Here is a 19898-nt window from a genome sequence, read left to right on the forward strand (position 1 = left end):
TCCTGCCATTCCCGTTTCCCTTGCCCCGGTGCTGGGGCAGTTCCCCAAGGGGCAAGTCCCTTTCCTTTATCCCAGCACTCCTTTATAGAGTGGCATCAATCCATTATTTGGGTCTTACTAAATGCATGATGGGGCAAATTCTGCCACCTTTCCTCACATTGAATAGGCCCGCACTTTGTGAGCAGCCTCATTGAAATCAATGGGATGAAGGTCTAGCGAATCTGGCCTTACATTAGTGCACAGTACTGTTGTAATCAAAAGAGCCTCGTAGAACTATGTCACTGTGTTGGGGTTTTCAGAGGGAGGCGAGGGTTGCTATTATGTAACTAGTAGTTACACAGCTTTATGTTTTCCTGTGTTAAATATCTCCAGCTGTCTTAGAAAAGCAGATTCACTGACTGTAAGACAAACCCTAAGCAGCCAGCGCTTCTCACTTTTGCTGGGCTGTCTGTTTTCTGGGAGAGCTGCACTCCATTCTCCAACCCTGTTCTTGCTTTCCCAGGGCGCTGGTCGAAGCTGCTATCGTAGCAAGGGACACTGTTGTGTGCTGCTTTGAGAACAAAAACATGGAATGGTGCCTTGCTGTCTGGAAGAGCTGGGGTGCCCGAGAGTTTGACATTTTCTACCAGTCCTATGAAGAGCTGGGAAGGCTTGAAACCTGCATGCGAAAAAGAAGGTAGTGCTTGTCAAATTTAAAATCAAGCATCCAGGAAGGACAGACTACAGGGAACAGAACCTGATGCCCTTCAGCATTCCAGCCTGGGCACTTTTGTATCCTTAGAGAAGGGTTTGGTTGTTTTTTTTTTCTACATTTGCTGCTAAGGAACACTGCAGGGTTCTTGCAGAAACTATCTCCTCTGCAGTGCATTTGCCAGAGATGCAGAAGACCAAACTAGATACCTTTCTGTTTGTTTCTGCCTTTCTTTTCAGCAGGGGATAGAGATGTATTAAGTCCAGAAAGCGGGTGATCTCTCAACAATGTTGCCCTAATGTGTACCACCCTCCTTAACCCTCCACCCATTTCCATTCACTTCTCTATTTTGAGCCACCTTTCTTCCATTGTAAATTCCCTCACAACCCCCACACATCTGGGCAGCTGCTGCTTAGGTCCTCATCCAAAAGAGCTTCATTAACTACACAGATATGCATCTCTCTCTCCCTCAGAGACTGAGCTTTTACACAATACTCCTGTCACCTGCTGTCCCAGTGGGTGAGAGCCCAGCAATAATCCTTCAGTGGCCAATATATTTCTGGGCTGGAAAGATATTGTGCTACAGAGTTACTGTGAAAGACCCAAAGATGATGATCTGTCATTGAATACTGCACAATCTCAGTACATTAATGAGCTAATTAATTGCACTGCTGCAAAGTAAATTGTACACAGAGTCCAATGCAAAGCAAAACATGTCAGCACTTCAGATGCTTTACCAGTTGGTAAGAGAAGGGAGTAATTTAACCAGCAGAACTTGGAAATGGTCCATGTCCCTCTGTTACTTTCCTCTGTAAGGTTTCAGAGTAGCAGCCATGTTAGTCTGTATTCGCAAAGAGAAAAGGAGTACTTGTGGCACCTTAGAGACTGACCAATTTAATTAAACTGGTTAGTCTCTAAGGTGCCACTAGTACTAAGGTGCCACAAGTACTCCTTTTCTTTTTCCTCTGTAAATACATTTGGAAGTAAGCTCAGTTTACTGGTATATAAAAGTGTCTGTTATTTTTTAGATAGAGTTGCTTATATAGTTTATTTTTCACATCACTAAGGTCACACTGGACCCTGGAAAGCATTGTACCCAGTGTACACACAATCCCATTATCATAGAATGTACAGAAGAGTGTAAAAAGTGAATCAACTCTTGATGAATGAATGTGTACTGTGTATTGAAGTGTTTTTATACTGAGAACCTTATACTAAGTTTGAACATATATGCAAGGCTGCTTGATGTAGAATTAGCAGGTTAAATGTCAGATTTACACTTTTACTGCAGGCTGTTAAAATAACCATCAGAAGCAAAACGTATCTCAAAATAAACAGACTCCTCCAAGAATTACATTGCGTCAGTGTCACCGTTTATTGGCGGCTGGTGACTGCATCAGCCACTGGATGTTTGCACAGCTCCATGATCAGGTCAAGAGTTGCTGTATCTGATTAAAATGCAGGCTTTCTCTCAGGGAACAAAGGGTAGGAATAAATGGTAAATTTTCAGACTGGCGAGGGGTAACTAGTGGTGTTCCCCAGGGGTCAGTCCTAGGACCAATCCTATTCAACTTATTCATAAATGATCTGGAGAAAGGGGTACACAGTGACGTGGCAAAGTTTGCAGATGATACTAAACTGCTCGAGATAGTTAAGACCAAAGCAAACTGTGAAGAATTTCAAAAAGATCTTACAAAACTAAGTGATTGGGCAACCAAATGGCAAATTACATTTATCCACATTAAATTTCAAGTAATGCACATTGGAAAAAATAACCCCAATTATATATACAATATGATGGGGGCTAATTTAGCTACAACTAATCAGGAGAAAGATCTTTGAGTCATCATGGATAGTTCTCTGAAGACTACCATGCAGTGTGCAGCGGCAGTCAAAAAAGCAAACAGGATGTTAGGAATCATTAAAAAAGGGATAGAGCATAAGACGGAGAATATCTTATTGTCCTTATATAAATCCATGGTACACCCACATCTTGAATACTGCATACAGATGTGGTCCCCTCATCTCAAAAAAAGATATACTGGCATTAGAAAAGGTTCAGAAAAGGGCAACTAAAATGATTAGGGGTTTGGAACGGGTCCCATATGAGGAGAGGTTAAAGAGGCTAGGACTTTTCAGCTTGGAAAAGAGGCGACTCAAGGGGGGGATAGGATAGAGGTTTATAAAATCATGAGTGGTGTGGAAAAAGTGAGTAAGGGAAAGTTATTTACTTGTTCCCATAATATAAGAACTAGGGGGCACCAAATGAAATTAATGGGCAGCAGGTTTAAAACAAATAAAAGGAAGTTCTTCACACAGCGCACAGTCAACCTGTGGAACTCCCTGCCTGAGGAGGTTGTGAAGGCTAGGACTATAACAGGGTTTAAAAGAGAACTGGATAAATTCATGGAGGTTAAGTCCATTAATGGCTATTAGCCAGGATGGGTAAGGAACGGTGTCCCTAGCCTCTGTTTGTCAGAGGGTGGAGATGGATGACAGGAGAGAGATCACTTGATCATTACCTGTTAGATTCACTCCCTCTGGGGCACCTGGCATTGGCCACTGTCGGTAGACAAGATACTGAGCTGGATGGACCTTTGGTCTGACCCAGTATGGCCGTTCTTATGTTCTCCCCCATTAGATAGCTGAATGGTGGGGAGAGGACAGGGGTCCCCTCCTCCTTGGCCTCTCCAGCACAGCTAACAAGAGTATCACATAACTGAGATATTTTAGACTACATCAGGGCTACAGATACAATCTGCCTGGATACTAGTTAGGAATGGTGCAAGGGTCTGTGGGTTTTTTAAAAAAAACACATTTGGGAAGGACCAAAAGCAGCCCCATCAATGTGAAAGACATGATCCCATCCGCTGTGCTACTGTATGACACAAACGCTTTGGGGAGAAGCTGGACGCCAACTTAAAGCTGTTCCAACTGTAGAGTGGGACTTGGATCCACTGAGGAGTGCAGCTTGGATGCTCCTTCCTGGAGCTCCTTCCATCCGTCTCCTGGTGATGTGCAGGGGTTACTTGACACAACTGGAGTAAAGGAGAGCACGCCAAATGGAGCGTGAAAAGCTAAGGTGCCAAATCCCCAGCTGGTGTAAAGCAGAGTAACTCCACTGCAGCCAATGGCGCGACCTCAGCTGAGGTGCCGCCCCTAAAATCGCTACCTTTGTAGCAAGCTATCTCAGCCCACTGGACTTGTGTCCCCGCCATTCAAGCCCAGTCCAGACCCTAGCACCAGAGTGTGCTCAGCTAGACAGGCTGCGTAGACCCCGAAAACATCTGGGGATGCCCCATCTTTAGCATAGCAGAGACAAATCATCCCCTGCATGGAGGCTGTATTCAGGATGCCCCACCACACCAGTGCTTCCCCAGGGTGAGGGCTTGAGAAACACAGCCAGGGCTTCCAGTGAGCTGTACACTAACATGAAGCCCATTTGTACCATGTCCTGGGCCTCCCCCATTAGATGGCACTAATAATACCTAGTTGTTATGTAGCCCTTCCCATCTGTACACTTACAAAGGAGGGCAGTATCATTATCTCCATTTTACAGATGAGGCAACTGAGACCCGGACAGGCTAAGTGACTTGCCAAAGGTCACCCAGGAAGTCAGCAGCAGAGCCAGGACTAGAACCCAGGTCTCCTGAGTCCCAGGCTTGTATTCAGCCCAGAGGGAGATGCATTCAATAGGTGACAGCCTGAATGGTTGTAAAGAGCGTATTTATTATTATTTTATTAGCCGTCCTTAAACCATACAGAGGCCAAAAATGGGCTCAAACGTGCCAAAAGCTGGTGTGTTCCAAAGCAGCATTGCCTTGTACATTTCTTTGAGAGAAAATAATAGCTCGGATGATCAAAGCAAGCAGGAAACACCAGCGATCTGGACACGGTGTGACGGGACCATGTCGGAGGGCAGGCGAGAGCCGAGATGGCTGGAATGCAAGCATCTGTCCGTGCACACCTCCCATTCCTTCAGCTGTGGGAATTTCACACTGTGGTGGCTTCTTTCTCAAGCAGGAACTCCTGGGCATGCATTCAGGCAGCACATAGCACTGGTTCCTGGGCCCGAGGCCTCTGTTTGGCTGTGTGCTACGTGGGCTTGATCCAACACCCAGCTGAAATCAGTTGGAATCGTTCCATTGACGTCAGTGAGCACTGGATCAGGCTCTGGTCGCATGGAAGAGCCTATTATTTCAGTAGAGTGGCTTAGTATTATTAGTTATTATGCACCACGCGTGTGCACAGCCCCTGCCCACCCCCTCTCCCGAAAAGCTCTTACCTGCTACAAAAGCCAGACAACAATTCAGCAAGGGCCACCACGGGAATGACTAAGGGGGGGGTTATACTGGTTACTGGTCTAGCGTTACTGTAATTGACTCACTTCTTGTGGGCAGCTCAGAGCATGTGGATCTTAGCAGGGGGGTGGAAGAAGTGAAGAGGCCTCCACCCAGCTGAGACCATTCCAGGCACCGGGGGCAGGTGCTGAAGCCAGCGGTGGGATGTGACTGGGTGGGTATAGACTGGAGCCCTCGACCTATTTCAGTGCCGTTGACCCTCCAGGATGTGAGTAAAGCAGCCTGTCAGTGGGGGCAGGGAGAACGTCGCCTAGCACTCGTAGAACCTGCTTGAGCCCAGTAGGCTCCAGGTTTAGAACACAGCACTTTGCAGGGCTGGGCCGATGAGTGGAGGGGGTGGGTGAGGTTGTATGGCCTGCGATGTGCAGGAGGTCAGACTAGATGATCACAATGGGCCCTTTGGCCTTACAGGCTATGAGACCTGCGTTCCATTGGCTCGGACATGAAAATCAGTTCTGGAGGCTGTATGGGTGGGAACGCTTACATTGTATTCCCTGGGCTTCCTTGGAGCAGGACAAGACCCGCCATCAAACCAGACTGTTTATTAGCACAGGCCTCGCTTCAGTTAGCAAGCCATAGGCAGATTTAGTAATGCTCTAAAGGAAAAAACACAAGCTAGAGGATTAAAAAACAATTTTCATGAGACTCCCCGAAACTCTCCAACTCCCATTCCCCCCCCCCCACCGCACCCCAATACAACCCAGCCAAAATCAGGGCAGAATTAATCTGCACAGTGAGGCCTCTCTCCAGAAGGGCCCAGAGTGCATGGTGTCATGCACCCACTCCACGTACGATGAAAAGCACAATTTGTTTAAGACAAAAGGATATTGTGGGGCAGGACTGCAGGGGAAACAGGGCCAGGTTCTTGTTAATAGTGTCATGGACTCAGGTGCCATTCAAGATGAGTAACAGCATTGGGATCTCGCCCAAAGATTGCGCTGTCAAAAATCAGTCACTGGTAAAACAGCAGCTAGAACAGGAGTGGCCAACCTGAACTTGAGAAAGAGACAGAACTGACCAATGTACATTGCCAAAGAGCCACAGTAATATGTCAGCAGCCCCACATCAGCTTCCCAGCCCCCCCCAGCACCTTCCACCCACTGGCAGCACTGCTGATCAGTGCCTCCCCATACCTCCCAATCAGCTGTTTCGTGGGGTGCAGGAGGCTCAGGGGGGAGGGGAGGAGCGAGGGCACTGCAGGCTCAGGGGAGGGGGGCGGGAAGGGGTGGAGTGGAGGCAGAGCCTGTGGCAGAGCCAGTCGTTGAGCAGTGAGCACCCCCCCCCCCCGGCACACTGGAAAGTTGGTGCCTGTAGCTCCAGCCCCGGAGTCGGCGCCTGTACAAGGAGCCGCATATTAACTTCTGAAGGGCCGCATGTGGCTCCGGAGCCCCAGGGTAGCCACCCCTGAGCTAGAGGGTAAGAGCCTCTGGGGCGGGGACTCTCCCCAGTTAGGCCTTCAGGGAGAGGGACTTGAGAACATTGGCACGTGCTGACCAAGAGGCAGTGCATTCGAGCTGTGTAGTTTGATGTATGTTGCAACATATTGTTTTAAACAGAAAGTGAATCTCTTCCTCTGTTGACCAACTGGAGCAAGCCAACAGCTCAGCCTTGTTTTGTAAATTGTACGATGGCGAGGCCAGTAGGTGCACAAGGTCTCAAGCCTCTCCCCCTGCTGCAGGAATGGAGATGGGTTGCAGATGCCTCAAGCCAGAAAGCTGCACTCAAATTAGATTAATCCACCACAGACAATAAAACCCAGGGTATTTTTAATTCTGTCAATGACCAAGAAAGCCTCAAAAAGGAACTACACAGGAACCATTTTCCAAATGCCTGAACGACCTGTCAGGCCACTCAATACAGGAATAGGCTGTTTTAAAAGGCCAGTCAGTCACTACAAAAAAAAAAAAAAAAAAAAAAAAAAATGAATCAAGGAAGATTTAAGGGACACAGCTGTTGGGTCTGAGGCCTAAAAATCCTTTAGGTATGACCGGGACTTGAAGGAATACAGGTTCATTGATGTCAGCGTTAATGCTACTAAAAATGTGTGAGCATTTCTGTGTTTGCATACACTGCCATGGAAAATCCTGCCTGTTTCACCCCACCGACATGATTGCCGAAACCTAGAAGAATGATAATCCTGCATACTCCTGAATACACCACATTCATGTTTAATCAAATCAAACTAGACACATGCTCCTGTTTTAACACAGCTGTTTGATAAGTGTCTCATTAGGGATGAAACCGCTCCTCAACTTACCTGACAGACACATTACTAGCTTGGCTCATATCATTAGCTATTTCAGTGGCAAAGAAAAGTGTAACAGCTCCCCTATTTCAGCCTTGGAAAGGCCTTAGCAAATTGCCCACTTAATTCCACATCCAGTGCGGCTCACATAAAGACTGAACGCTTAGCGAGATGCAGCCAAGGGTACACAACTTGTTCCTGCAGTTTAAATCTGTTTCCTGGAATGTAATTTGGCATGCACAAAGCAGGTCTGGCTTTTTAAGAGCTTAACATTTAATCAGATGTCATTTTATCTAACATTTTAAAAAAAAGCCATCTGCTTCTAGAAGTATTCCTCTGTTTAAAGCATAAGACAAGGCCATCTTTTAAAGCGTGTAGACAGGACATTATTTTGCTAGGCTATGGCTGCACTGCACCCCATCATGGCACAAGCAGAAGTTTTTTTTATAAGCTCATTAGGGCCCTGATCCTTTGACTAAGGACTGCATGGTTATTATCTAGTATTAGGCTTGGGCCCACTGTGAGGAGAAAATGGGTCGGAAATCCCCTGTTCTTTAATACGCAATTTTAGTTGCCTTTCACGTGACCACTTTGTGGCACTCATTGATAAAGACTGAGCCAAGCTCTAGAACAGAGGTTCCCAAACTGGTCCGCGAGCTCCATTCAGGTGATCCGCGGATAGTTCCCTCTAAGGTGCGCACCTAGGCAGCTGCACACAAGAGAACGAAGGGCCACCCATCCGCGCAGGCGTGGCTCCGCTAATTAGGTGCGTGGACCCTGGAGAAGACACACATGTAAGCTGAGGGGGTGGCCCTGGGAGGAATAGGGGGTAGGAGGGAGGGAGCAGTGGAGTTAGAAGAGGGGGTGGGGGGAATTTGGGATGTGCATGGCTGCTGCAGCCAGAGAAAGTGGCGACTTTCCCCAGCTTCAGGGCTGTGGCTGCTGTGGCAGGGGAGATAGGGAGAGACCCCCTTCCTTCCCAGCCCCAGCTAGGGGGCTGCCACAGCGAGGGAGAGAGAGCACATCCATTGCATTAGAAAGGTAAGACCACTGATATTAAAATATGAGTTGTGTGCTTTTATTTGTAGAACAAAAAAAGGTTAATTATTATTACTTTTTTTTTTTAATATAGCGCTTTTATCCAAATCATTTTACAATAGTTAACTAATGGTACAAACAACATTTGGAAAGTTCATTAAGTGGTCCGCCGAGACCCTCACAATTTTCAAGTGGTCCATGGAAAAAAAAGTTTGAGAACCACAGCTCTAGAATAGCCAAAGGCGATTAAGAAAACGTTGCAGAAAGACAAGGTAGGTGTAAATGCAAGCAAACGGAACAGGTGAGGCAAATCAAAGCCCCAGTTTTTTGGGGCCAACAGGCACTAACCTTAAATGAAGAGATGCTAATGAAGGGCAAGTGCAATTATTACGTAATAAACCCACCACAGCTAGAGCGAGAACATCTCTTCAATAATGGAGCTGTAGGTCTGCCCTCACCCTGTGCTGGCTGCATGTAGGATTGAGATATCTCTGCGGCTTTGCTCATTAGCTCCCAGGCAGGGCCGGATTAAGACCTTTAGACGCCATAAGCACTGAAAAGATTATGGTGCCCCCCCCCCATATGTAATTCAAAATAAAAACAAAACTATACTGTAAAATAAAATTTTATTTTTCGAAATGACACAAAACTTACATATATGCTGAAATTAAAATAGCTTCTTTCTAGATTTTCTGATTGCAAAATTCTGGATAAGTTCATCGACGCTGACGCGACAAAGCATGTCCGCTTCCATACACAATAGGGAAAGTGAATCAAGTCTGTCCTGACACATTGTTGTTCTCTGAGGGTTTTTTAGTCTTTTCAGCTGCGAAAAAGAGCATTCTGTGGCGCAGTTAGTAATCATCGATGTTAGAAAAATCCGTTGTGCAATCTCTACATTTGGAAATACACATTGTATTCCGCCTTTCAGTATTGTGTCATGAAGACCAATGTGACTGAATTTCATTTTTCCTGTTTCATTAAACTCCGTGCGCATATAACAGTGGAACTGCTGTACTTCTCCACAGAGATTCATGTTCAAGTTAACAGGGTACGAGTCAACTAGCTTTTGGGAACCTTGTGAATATTGTTTGTCAGCTAAGTCCATATCGTTTAGAAAAGAAAATCTACTTAATACTTCTTTGTACACTTCACGTCCCCTCTTCATATGAGCTTCACGTGTATCAATTATAGCGTAGTAAGTAGATACGCAAAATTTGTCTCTAGGATTCAATGCTGTTTCTGTTGCACTGCTATTATTTGCTTGTTTTTTCCTGATTTGCTTGCGGGACTGGGCTTCTTTGTAGTTAGTATCAGGCAAGATATCTTTTGATATGTCTTCATAGCACATGTTCTAAAAGCTTTTTCTGCATTCCTTGATGACGCTCTGACATGCTGGCAGCGTTAGCATAAGATTGACCTCTGCACTTTGAGAAATCTATTTTGCAAGCTTGGCACAGATAATGCAGTACTTGATTTGCCATTTCTTCACCAGTGTGGCTTTTCAAATTGAGGAATGTTATAAATCGTTCAACTGGTTTTTCCATCTGTGGGAGACACATATCTTAGTACAATACTCAATTGATCAATATGTGAAAGATCAGGTGTAGAGTCGACAGATAAACTGAAGTACCCAGCAGTACTTATTTCATCCACAATAGCTGAATGAATATTGTCACTCATTAGACCAATGAGTTCATCACATATTGTCTTGGATAAGTATGATGGGTTACCTTTGCCAGCATTCCCATATTTTGAGATATGGCCTACTAAAAATGGGTCAAACTGAGCCACAAGCTTCAACAATCCCAAGAAATTTCCATTCTGCAATGATCCAAATGTGTCATTTGATCCCCGGAAAGGCAGACCACGTTCAGCTAATGACAGGATCTGACTTCCTCGCATTATTTCGATCTACGTTAGTAGGATGGCCCCCTGGTTTAGGGGAATAAGTAATAAAAAGAGAACAGAAAAACAGGGGAAGAGGGTGTAGTGGAGTGTAAGGAAGTCTAACAAAGTTCTGATTTTTCCCATGATGACTACTTCAATGTTTTTGAAATATCAAATATCAAATTAAAACAAAAATTTTTTGGTGCCTTCTGCTTTTCTGGTGCCCTAAGCACGTGCTTAGGCTGCCTATCGGGTAATCCAGCCCTGCTCCCAGGTCAGGCAGCAGGTCTGATTTACTGGTGTAAAAAAAATCTAGGCCCAGGTTCTCCCCTGCGCTCAGGTTGCTTTGCGGTCTCTGCACAAGTGACCAGGCAACTATTAACCAACGGCTCCTCATCACATAGCGCCATAAGAACAGTTTGTACCTGGCCCCTGACACAGGGACCGTGACCAGGGACTGGTGATGGTTTCCCTGCACCCCTTTAATCTCCAGTCCTTGGCAAGCCGCGTGCATTGGAGCGGTCCTCAGGCTACGGGTATGTCAGGGTATCGGCCTGGTGGCCAGCTGGCTGTGGATGAGGGGAACAGAGAGGTGATGACAGTGGCGTGACATTAATTTGCAGCAGCTGAGGATCTGGCTCAAACTTTCTATACTGAGTCTCCTACTGCATTAAGATCTTACCGGGGGCCTGCATTTCTAGTCGGAGTGAAGCAGCTGATTTGATTGTTAACTAGGGGCTTGTCGTCACTTGAAAGTCAATTTGGCGGAAGGTAGGGTGTGAGTTTCAAGGGCAATAGCTGTGCCTGAATAACTCAGACTGTAGGTAAGCCCTTCGTCTTTTTTGGCTGCCAGCATTGGCGTCGCTGACCGGCAAAGGTGGTTGTTTTTGTTAATCATAAATGAGTTTACATCGCTCACTGTTGCAGCTTTGTCCCTGTTACCAGCAAGAAGGAGAAAACATCTGCTAGCTCAGGGTATGGCAACACTAGGCAGACTCTCCCAGCGTAGCTGGGCTTCCGACGCTACGCTGGCATTACCCAGTACCTTAGAGGCGGCCTACGCTGACAGATGGGGTTTTGCCATCAGTGTGTGGCAACACCAGGCGGAAGCATTCGTCCATGGCTATAGTTGCGTCTACACTCTTACGTGGCCATAGCTGGGGCGCTCAGGGGTGTGTGTTTCACGCCCCTGCTGACATAGCTACGTTGACCTCACTTGTAAGTGTAGACCAGCCCTTGGTTTTGAATGAGGTTTGCATGTTTTCCCCCATCTGGGCACTAGAGGGCGCGCGAGCTTCAAGGAGATTCGGACAACGGGAGGGTTCTATTTTGGTCCAGACGAAATAAATCCAGATCGCAAAGTAAAGCCCCATTCAGACCTGTACCGTAGCCCCCCACACCTGCAGCTAGCACCAGTGTGTTGAGGAAGGTACTGAGCAGTGCACAAGGGGAGAGCCGCTTCCCTGCTGCTCTTTCCTCAGTGTCTGGACAGCACAATGATTTGTGTAGGTCAACTTTTCCCTAACTCTCCCTGGGTTCCTATACAGCCCTGCCTGCCTCGTCTTAAGGCGCTCATTGTTTGTTTCCATACCTAGCTAATCCTTGGCCCGACCATTTTCAGCTTGGCAGTTGGTTTCTTGCCGTTCGGTTACATTTTAAATTCTAACAAAATTTAACGGGGTTAGGCGTCTGGCCCTCTTTGTGCAGGTCTGAGCAACTTCTGTCCACACACTTGGGCCCCTATTTGCCACCTCATTAGCTGAACCACAGAAAGCTGGAGAAGCATTTCCTCCCCAAAGAGAAATTGGGGGAAATTCACCCCTGCACAGAGGACCTGCCCAATGTTTATGCCCCATTTGCACTCTAGTGCGAGGACTTAGAGCGGTGCATGGGTTTAGGGTGGGAGCTTTGCACAGGGGTGAATTTCGCCATAAAAGAAGAGTGTGCAGATGAGATATTAAGAGCTTGCAGAGCAGCTACTGAGCAGTGACTCCAGTCGGCTAAGGATCTTTGTGCTTAGTGAGCTTTTTTTTTTAGGGCACAAACTTGCGCAGACGCTCTGCTCTCAGTAATCTGATCCGTACAGTATTAGCCATTATACCGCACTTGGTGAGAGCTGCAGAAGTCATCACCATTTATTATCGAGCGCTGGCAACTGCCAGGAAGCGCTGGGTACAGCCAGCACCTGAGTGAAAATAAAAGCACAACTGAAATTCACCACCAAGCGCCTATACTGGCATATGGCATTGCCTCAATTCTGTGGCCATATTAATCCAACCGCTCTCTGCCCAGCACACATCAAAGATGTGACACCCCAGCCACAAAGCCAAGAAAATCCACAGCTCCAGTTACTTCAGTGTCCTAGTGCCAGCGGAGACGTGGCAGGCGCCCCTTTAATAATCCGTCTCAGCTCGACTCCTCAAAGGACCAGCATTGCAAAGGACAGTGCAATTAAAAACTGCGTACACAAACTCAATTTAACAATAGAATTGTCACAATGTGTCGGCATCTAAAGCAAGACCCCCCCTCGGGTGAATGGGGCCAGGATTTCATTCCCGGTCCCCAGGTGTATGTCCCCTTCATGTCCCTGCAGCTGGAGCTTTCTGGCTATCTGTGTGTCCCCCCCCCACCTCCCCGCCCCCACACACAGACACACAGCTCCGCTCCCTTGTGCTCGGCTGCAATGGCCCTGAGGGGCTGTTCCGGCATCAGGAGATGGCTGGAAAGCAGAGCCATTCTGGCAGCGCCCACGCCCCTGACAAGCGTCTCAGGAGAGGTGGTTTGGCACAGAGCAGGCTACGTGGGCTCTTTGCCACACGGGAGTGCTGACTACGTGGGCTGTGTGGAGCTGGTTGGGCTCTGTGGTGGCAGTTGGGGGCAGTGGGGCACCATGGGGGAGCTCCAGGAGGCAGAATACCCAGTGAAGCGCCCCTGCATTTGATGGTACCCCCTCCTCAGCACGACCTCCTCCCCTTGAGGCCTGCTCGACTGGCTGGCATGCTGCGGGGAGGCAGGCCCAATGGCAGGGGCTGCAGCTGTTACTGAGCCTGGGATAAGCCCCAGCTCCTGCCTAAGGCCAAGCCGGTCACAGGCTGGCAGTTTCTCTGCTTCCCCTTGCTCTGCCATGTCGCAAGCTATGGCTACATGGCCCAGGAAAGCAAAGCAACAAGCTGTGTGGTCATCCACGTTAGCAAACACAGGTTAAACAAACCACACAGCACAACCAACTCGGCTTTGAACTTGGCTTAGCCGCTCCCATTCAGCCCCCGACTCCCAGCTTGGCCTTGACTCCAGCTGTTGGCTTTTCGCTCAGGGTAACAAAGCCTAGCCCGGAGCCTGGGGTTTCAACCGGCGCTAAGCCAAGTTCAAAGCCGAGTTGCTGCAGTGTCACGGCTCGCTGACCCCCCCTCGCCCCCCCCCCCCCTTCTGCAGCGTAGACGTCGTTTAACTCAGTGGGCTTCGTTGTGTAAGTGCTATGTGGGTAGGGTGACCACATGTCCCGATAAAAACGGGACTGTCCCGATATTTAACCCTTTGTCCTGCGTCCCGACCGATGTACAATCGGGACCCCATTTGTCCCGATATGCAGGTAAGGAGGCGAGTGGGGGGGGTAATGAGGGGAACAGCGAGGGGCGGGAGGGGTGACGAGGCGAGCCAGCGAGGGCGTGGGGGGGGGGGTGAGGAGACGAGCGGCGAGTGGGCAGGCTGGCAGGGGAGTGAGGAAGTGAGTGGTAGGTTGGGGAGGTGGTGAGCGGGGTGTGGGGGACTGAGGAGGGACATGGCAAGCCAGCAGCAGGCCAGGGGGTGAGGAAGGGCACGGGGGCGGCCGAGCGGGGAGGGGGCAGGACCTGGGGCACAGTGGGGGGGGGCGGCGCTGGGAGGAGCAGGGGTGGACTGTGGGCGGGGCCGATGTGTCCGATATTTTACTGTTGTGATGTGGTCACTCTAGATGCAGGAACAGGCTCAGACTGCCAGCAGGGCTGTTGGTTTGTAAAGCACTGTCCCCACCGAGAGAAACAATAATGCAGCTGGGTTGTGTGGCGGGCGGGGGGCATGTATCAGCTAGCCTTTCCGGGAGCCAATCATTTCAGCCTAATCAGTTTGCAACTGTCCCTCCAGGAGGGTTTGCTTAGTGCAGAGGGCCCCAAACTGTGGGGTGCGCTCCCCTAAGGGGGTGTGGAACAACATTTGGGGCTGGGGGGGGCTGCGGTGAGGCCTGGGTGAGCCCCAACAGGGGCATTGGTGCTGGACCCAGGGGTGCTGGGCATGGGTGGCGGGTATCATAGCAGGCTAAGCCTCCCCTGACCCGGGTTGTGGCCCTGCCCATGTTCCACCCCGAGGCCCTGCCCTTCCTGCCCCTGTACCTGAAGCTGTGGGGGGGGACTTAGCTCCAGCTGGCAGCCCTGAGTTAAGGCCAGAGGCGACCCAGGGCGGCACTGGGGTTGAGGCAGGCCGGCAGGCTGGGGCTCCTCTGGCCACGGGAGGAGGGGGAGGTGTTCAGGGTGCTGGTTGATGGGGGTGAGGGCAGAAGGGGGGGTTGGGCTAGCCTCCCCAAAGGGTGTGGGGGGGTGTTCACCCACTGCCCATGCTATGGTGCTGCAGCACCCCCGGCTTGAAGTGGATTTCATTATTTACAGGGTTTATAGTTTGGTTCAATGGCTCTCAGCACCCCCATTATAAAAATTGTGCCAGCACCCCTGCACTGGGGGGAGGGAGGGGGAAGGGACAGAGCGCCACCCAGCCCCACTCCACTCTCAGCTCTGCACTGCCCTGCCCCAGCCTTGGGCTCTGACCGCAGCACCACATGTGCTGGCCCGGGTCCTGGCCCTATCCCCTAGCCTCAGCCCCTGGCCACGGCCCCACCTCCAGCTGCAGCCCCAGCCTCTGCCCCCTTACCCTTGCCCCCCTCCCCCATGGAGCTGCAGCCCCACTCCCGGCCCCGACTCTGAGGGAAGGGACGGGGGCACGGACAGGGTAAGTGGCGGGGAGCACGACCCTGAAAAGTTTGGGGCCCACTGGCTCAGTGGCTTTTCTTTTTAAACACAAGCACACACTGTGCAGGGAGGGACAGGCAGCTGCCCCTGGATTATGAATCAGAGAGGCTACCTCTGTCCCTAGATAACTCGCCCTCAAAAAGAGAGAGGGTGACTCACCGAAACCTACAAAGTGAAGGTCTTTTGTGCCCGGCCTGGCCTGCTGCTCAGCTGCCAAAGCAGGCAGGCAAAGGACCACTGCCTCCAGGGCACGGCCCAATTTCATGACTTATCACATGCAACGTAATCAGAGGGCCCAAGTCTGCAAAGCCCGACTCATGTGAGCAGCTCTTACGCGCATGCGTGGTCCCAGACAGTGAGGGGTGCAGGAATGGGCCCTTATCAAACCACCCAGCGCCCGGGAGCAAGGGGCTTGTTAGCCATAGTCCGAGCGGTCACGGCCCAGGCCTGCCAGGCACACACATTCACTCCGATCAGTGCCACTGACAGTGACCCCTGTTTTAAAGGGGAGCGGTCACGTTTCCATGCAAGGCCACAAGGGCTAATAACCCTTTTCAGATGGTGCCTGATGACAAATTGGGACTGCTAATAGAGAGAGGTGCCTAAATTAGAGGGGATCAGCGCTAGAAATGAACAGATGGGACTGTGGGGCCTTAAACACGGTGTTAGCAGCAGGAAAGCAGAAGCACAGATGGGGGAGGGGGAAGAAGAAGCTTCCGGAAAGACGGCACTGAGACTGTCGAGCTGACACCGGGGCTCCGAACACCTCATTTATTTACTCTTTGATGCGAAGAGCACGCCAGGCTTTCAGTCAGGCCAAGAAGAAAAGCCGTCCCCAAAGCGAGAGCTGTTGGATCTGCCAATGCAAACCCCATTGGTCTGTGTCCCGAAGCATCAGCTTGCAAAAGGGTTAAGCAAGAGGTTTATTTAATTAATGTCTATTTATTCACTGACTTACCCAGCCCCCGGAGCATTTCTTTGGCAGCTGTTTAGCCCTGAGAGGCCTGTTTCTGAGCTGGCTTGCACAGTTTTGTGCTGGGATTAACTCTGTTGACTTGAGCGGAGTTTCTCTGGATTTACCCCAGGTAACTAAGTTCAGAATCTGGCTCTAAATTGTCAAATGCGCCTTTAGTTTCTACTACATCAGCTGCTTCCTTGACTATGGGATGAACAAGCTACGGTGCTTGGTTGAAATAAAGGGCTTAAATGCAGCCTGTACTTCCAGAATTATTTGCGGATGGGAAGGAACAGCAGAAGTATTTAGGGTTCCCCAGTCTGTTGTACCAACTGCATTTCACTCCTATTTCTGCATTCTGATGATTAAAGTCTGTGCTGCCTTTTCCATTGTCTAGTAATCCAACAATTTAGTGTCATTACTGTGGCTTTGATGTTGACATGCTGGAATACTGCTCCCGGGATTATGCTATGAGAGTCTTATCAGTCATCTCATAATCCACACTTTGTCTATTGAGAAAGGAAGAGAAAGGGTAATTTAACTGTATTCAGAGTTTCTCCAGTCCCAACCAGGCAAATTTATCTGCGCAGAACATTGCTCCTTATCACCAGGAAAAAGGCCTGCTGCACACTTTACATTTAGATTGACCTAGCTACGTCGCTCTGGATGTGAGAAAGTCACACTCCTAAGCACTGTAGTTAAACTGACCTAATGCACGGTGTGGACGTGGCTAGGTCCATGGAAGAATTCGGCTGTGGAGCAAGCTCCCGCCACTTGGAGAGGTGGATCAACCACAGCGATGGGAAACCTAAAGCGTCTACACTACGGCACTACGGCGCCAGTGCGGGAGTTGCGCCATTACAGTGTCAGTAGTATAGACATGCCCTAATATTCCCACCGAACGATCCCGCCATGCAGGGTCTAGCTACCTGTTTACATGGCCCTCCCCTTCCTGGCGTGTGAGAGTCTCGTACTCATTAATGGAGTTTATCCAAACACCTCTGCAGACAGGAAAATATTATCTTCATTTTACAACTAGGGAACCGAGCCCTGGGATAGATGAAGGGACTGGCCTAAAGTCACACAGCTCTGGCCATGCTGGGCTTGGATCCAGGTCTCCTGAGCCCCAGTTCAGTGTCCCATCCCATCTCTGTTACTGATGTAGGCACTCACTCCGGTTACAACACAGAGTGATACACAGGGCCTTGCCCTCAAAATTCAAACAAAGCCATTCAGCAGGCATGGTTTTATCTTCCTGTCTCGGGGAGGTTCCCCCCAGCTGCCCCATCTTGTCTCCCACTCATGCCAGTCCCTCATTCTGTGACAATTCTTTCTACGTGGCTCTCCTTTGAAACCACAGGTTTTCCTGCAGCTGCAACTTGGCACTGTCCGCTTCCCACCAGCTATGAAATGTGCAGTTTGGCAGCTGAGCACTTGAATCAGCTCATTAGTTCACTCCTGGGAGTCGCCCACCACTGATCCTTGCTGTGTCTCTTTCTCTGCGATTCTATCAGTTGCAGATGTTTTAACAAGAGCTTTTGGTTAGAGAGTTAATAGGCTTGCGCTAGCATCAAGGAGACCTAATGAGAACCAAAATAGTTCCGTGAATTTTTTTGGTGACAGCAAGAGGCCCTTTTGTGCTCCATTCTGGAGGCTGCATACTAACATTGGAATTTGCATGGGAAAGTCATGGACAGAATTATGCATGCATATAGGATGTCACTGTTGGCTCTGTGCTAGATGGAAACAAATGGAAGGCCCAGACTCGTGGCTAATACTTGCGCTGTGCTGAGCGAAAGGGCTGCTGACTTGCCACAGGTGCATTGCATGAGGAGAGATGGGAAATCAAAGTCTTCTCCCTGCTGTCAATGCAGCTCAAAGTGAAAGACCCTGTATGTAGTCAGGAAAGTAAGGATTTCCCTGGGGACCTGGTCAGCACCCTCTTTTCTCACTAGAGGTTCTCACCAGCCAGGCCAGGTCCTCAGCTGGTGCAAATGGATATAGCTACATGGCCAGCAATGGAGCGGCTCCAGTTTACACTAGCAGAGGATCCTGCTGGGGCACATGTACAAAATGTACTAATATGAATACAGGCTTTTCAGCAATCAGGCCCTTATTGAGTCTGGGTCTATTTGGAAGCTATTCCTACACACCTGAATCAGTCGTTCATTATGTGCTATTATTTTCTTTGCAAGAGATTGACTGTACTCAAAAGCCCATTGTTATTTCTCACAGGCCAAGCAGGATTGAAATTGAAAAATCTTTCCTAGGAAGTCTCCCTCCACATCCAGCATTCATTAAGATTATTGATTTCGCACTAATGCCTGAAAAAATGGAATTTCATTCTAAAGCACAACGCCCAAATGGAAACAAGAACTGCATTCAGTGTGAACATTTGCAGCCTTTATAATTCATCCCACAGTAATGAGCCCTGCTCCCTGCATGTCTTCAAACCCTCCTTGAGACACTGCTATTATCCGTTTGTGTTATGGGGACTCAGCCCCGACTCAGCTCAGAGTCCCCTTGCATGGGGTGATGTCCATAATAAGCAACAGGCTCTTCCCCCAAAGAGCTTATAATTTAAGAGGGGTGGGAGACGAGACAGAAGGAGAGGGACTTGACCAAGGTCACGCAGCTGGGCAGTGGTTGAGGCAGGACCAAAACCCAGATTCCCTACCTGGAGGGCACAAGGAAAGGTTAAGCACACTTCACTGTGTCGCCAGAAAACATGAGCATTTGTAGCACGCAAAGGGTTAATGGCCAATTTCTCTCCCTCAGTGGTTGTCCTGGCTGGTTTTAATGGAGAAGAATGCTCTCCATGGTGTTTCTAATGTGCCCATTCACCTCAATATCACAGCACCAAACAAGCGAAGCCGGAACGAACATTGCTGTTGCTCTGTGGCCCTGGGATCAGCTGTGTGGGAGTTTCTACATTCAGGGTTTTTTTAAAGTTTATTATTTCATTGCTTGGGTGACATTCCTGGGAAAAGACAACTAATGGGAAATGCATGGCCTACACACTGCCATCTGCATGTTGTCACGCTTGGCATCAGCCTGACCTCATCCAGCAAGGCATTCCATACCCAGGCTCTCGCTGCTGGGAACACTCTGCCTCCAGCTGCCGAGCGGCTCCATCTGGGTCTCCCCTGCTTGGTCACACTTGTGAAATGTAGACGTGCATGAGGGTCACGGAGGGCGAGACCCTCAGGGCTGGAGCCAGGTCCCAGCCTGATAAGGGTTTTGCACAGTAGGATCAAGACTTTGAATTCTGTACCAAAATGCATGGGGAGCCAGTGGTGTTTGTGAAGCAGAGCGTGTATCTTGATGCTGCACGGACTTCATTCAGCCTGAAGCAGGAGGAGTTGTAGCAGCCTGTCCGGGAGGAGATGAAAGCATGGACCTCAGGGGAGGTCCTCATCTGACACGAAAGGGCAGAGTCTTCCCAGTGAGTCAGAGGTGAGAAATAGTATTTTCTCTCTGTGGCCGTCCACATTGCCCATGGGAAGGGAAATCTCTTAGGCACCACTAGGAGACACTGATCTGATGCCTTCAATCGCTGGTGAGGTCAGCACATTTGCAAGCTCTTCCAAGTGTTTCCCAATTCCCTACTTACATCACGTGGGCTGAGCTTCATCCAGCTGCTGGTTTCTTCCAACTGCTGGGAAGAAAACAGAAGCCGCGTCAGTGGAAGAGGAAACGTACAGTCGGGTGCCACCTGCATATT

General features: G+C 49.3%; 1 protein-coding gene and 1 long non-coding RNA gene across 2 annotated transcripts in view; one reads left to right on the forward strand and one right to left on the reverse strand.

Moving 5' to 3' along the window:
* Positions 1 to 2035, forward strand: part of LRRK1 (leucine rich repeat kinase 1) — a 108899-nt gene extending 106864 nt beyond the window's left edge. The window contains exon 35 of the mRNA XM_074966549.1: positions 503 to 2035. Coding sequence (XP_074822650.1) covers positions 503 to 680 — 178 coding nt within the window. The 3' untranslated portion in view covers positions 681 to 2035. The remainder of the gene's footprint in view (positions 1 to 502) is intronic.
* The window catches only part of LOC141995382 (uncharacterized), an 82369-nt gene that overhangs the window by 14756 nt on the left and 47715 nt on the right, over positions 1 to 19898 (reverse strand). The gene's annotated exons all lie outside the window — the stretch shown is intronic.

This window comes from Natator depressus, chromosome 10 (assembly GCF_965152275.1).
Source record: "Natator depressus isolate rNatDep1 chromosome 10, rNatDep2.hap1, whole genome shotgun sequence".
In the NCBI taxonomy this organism is placed as follows: Eukaryota; Metazoa; Chordata; order Testudines; family Cheloniidae; genus Natator; species Natator depressus.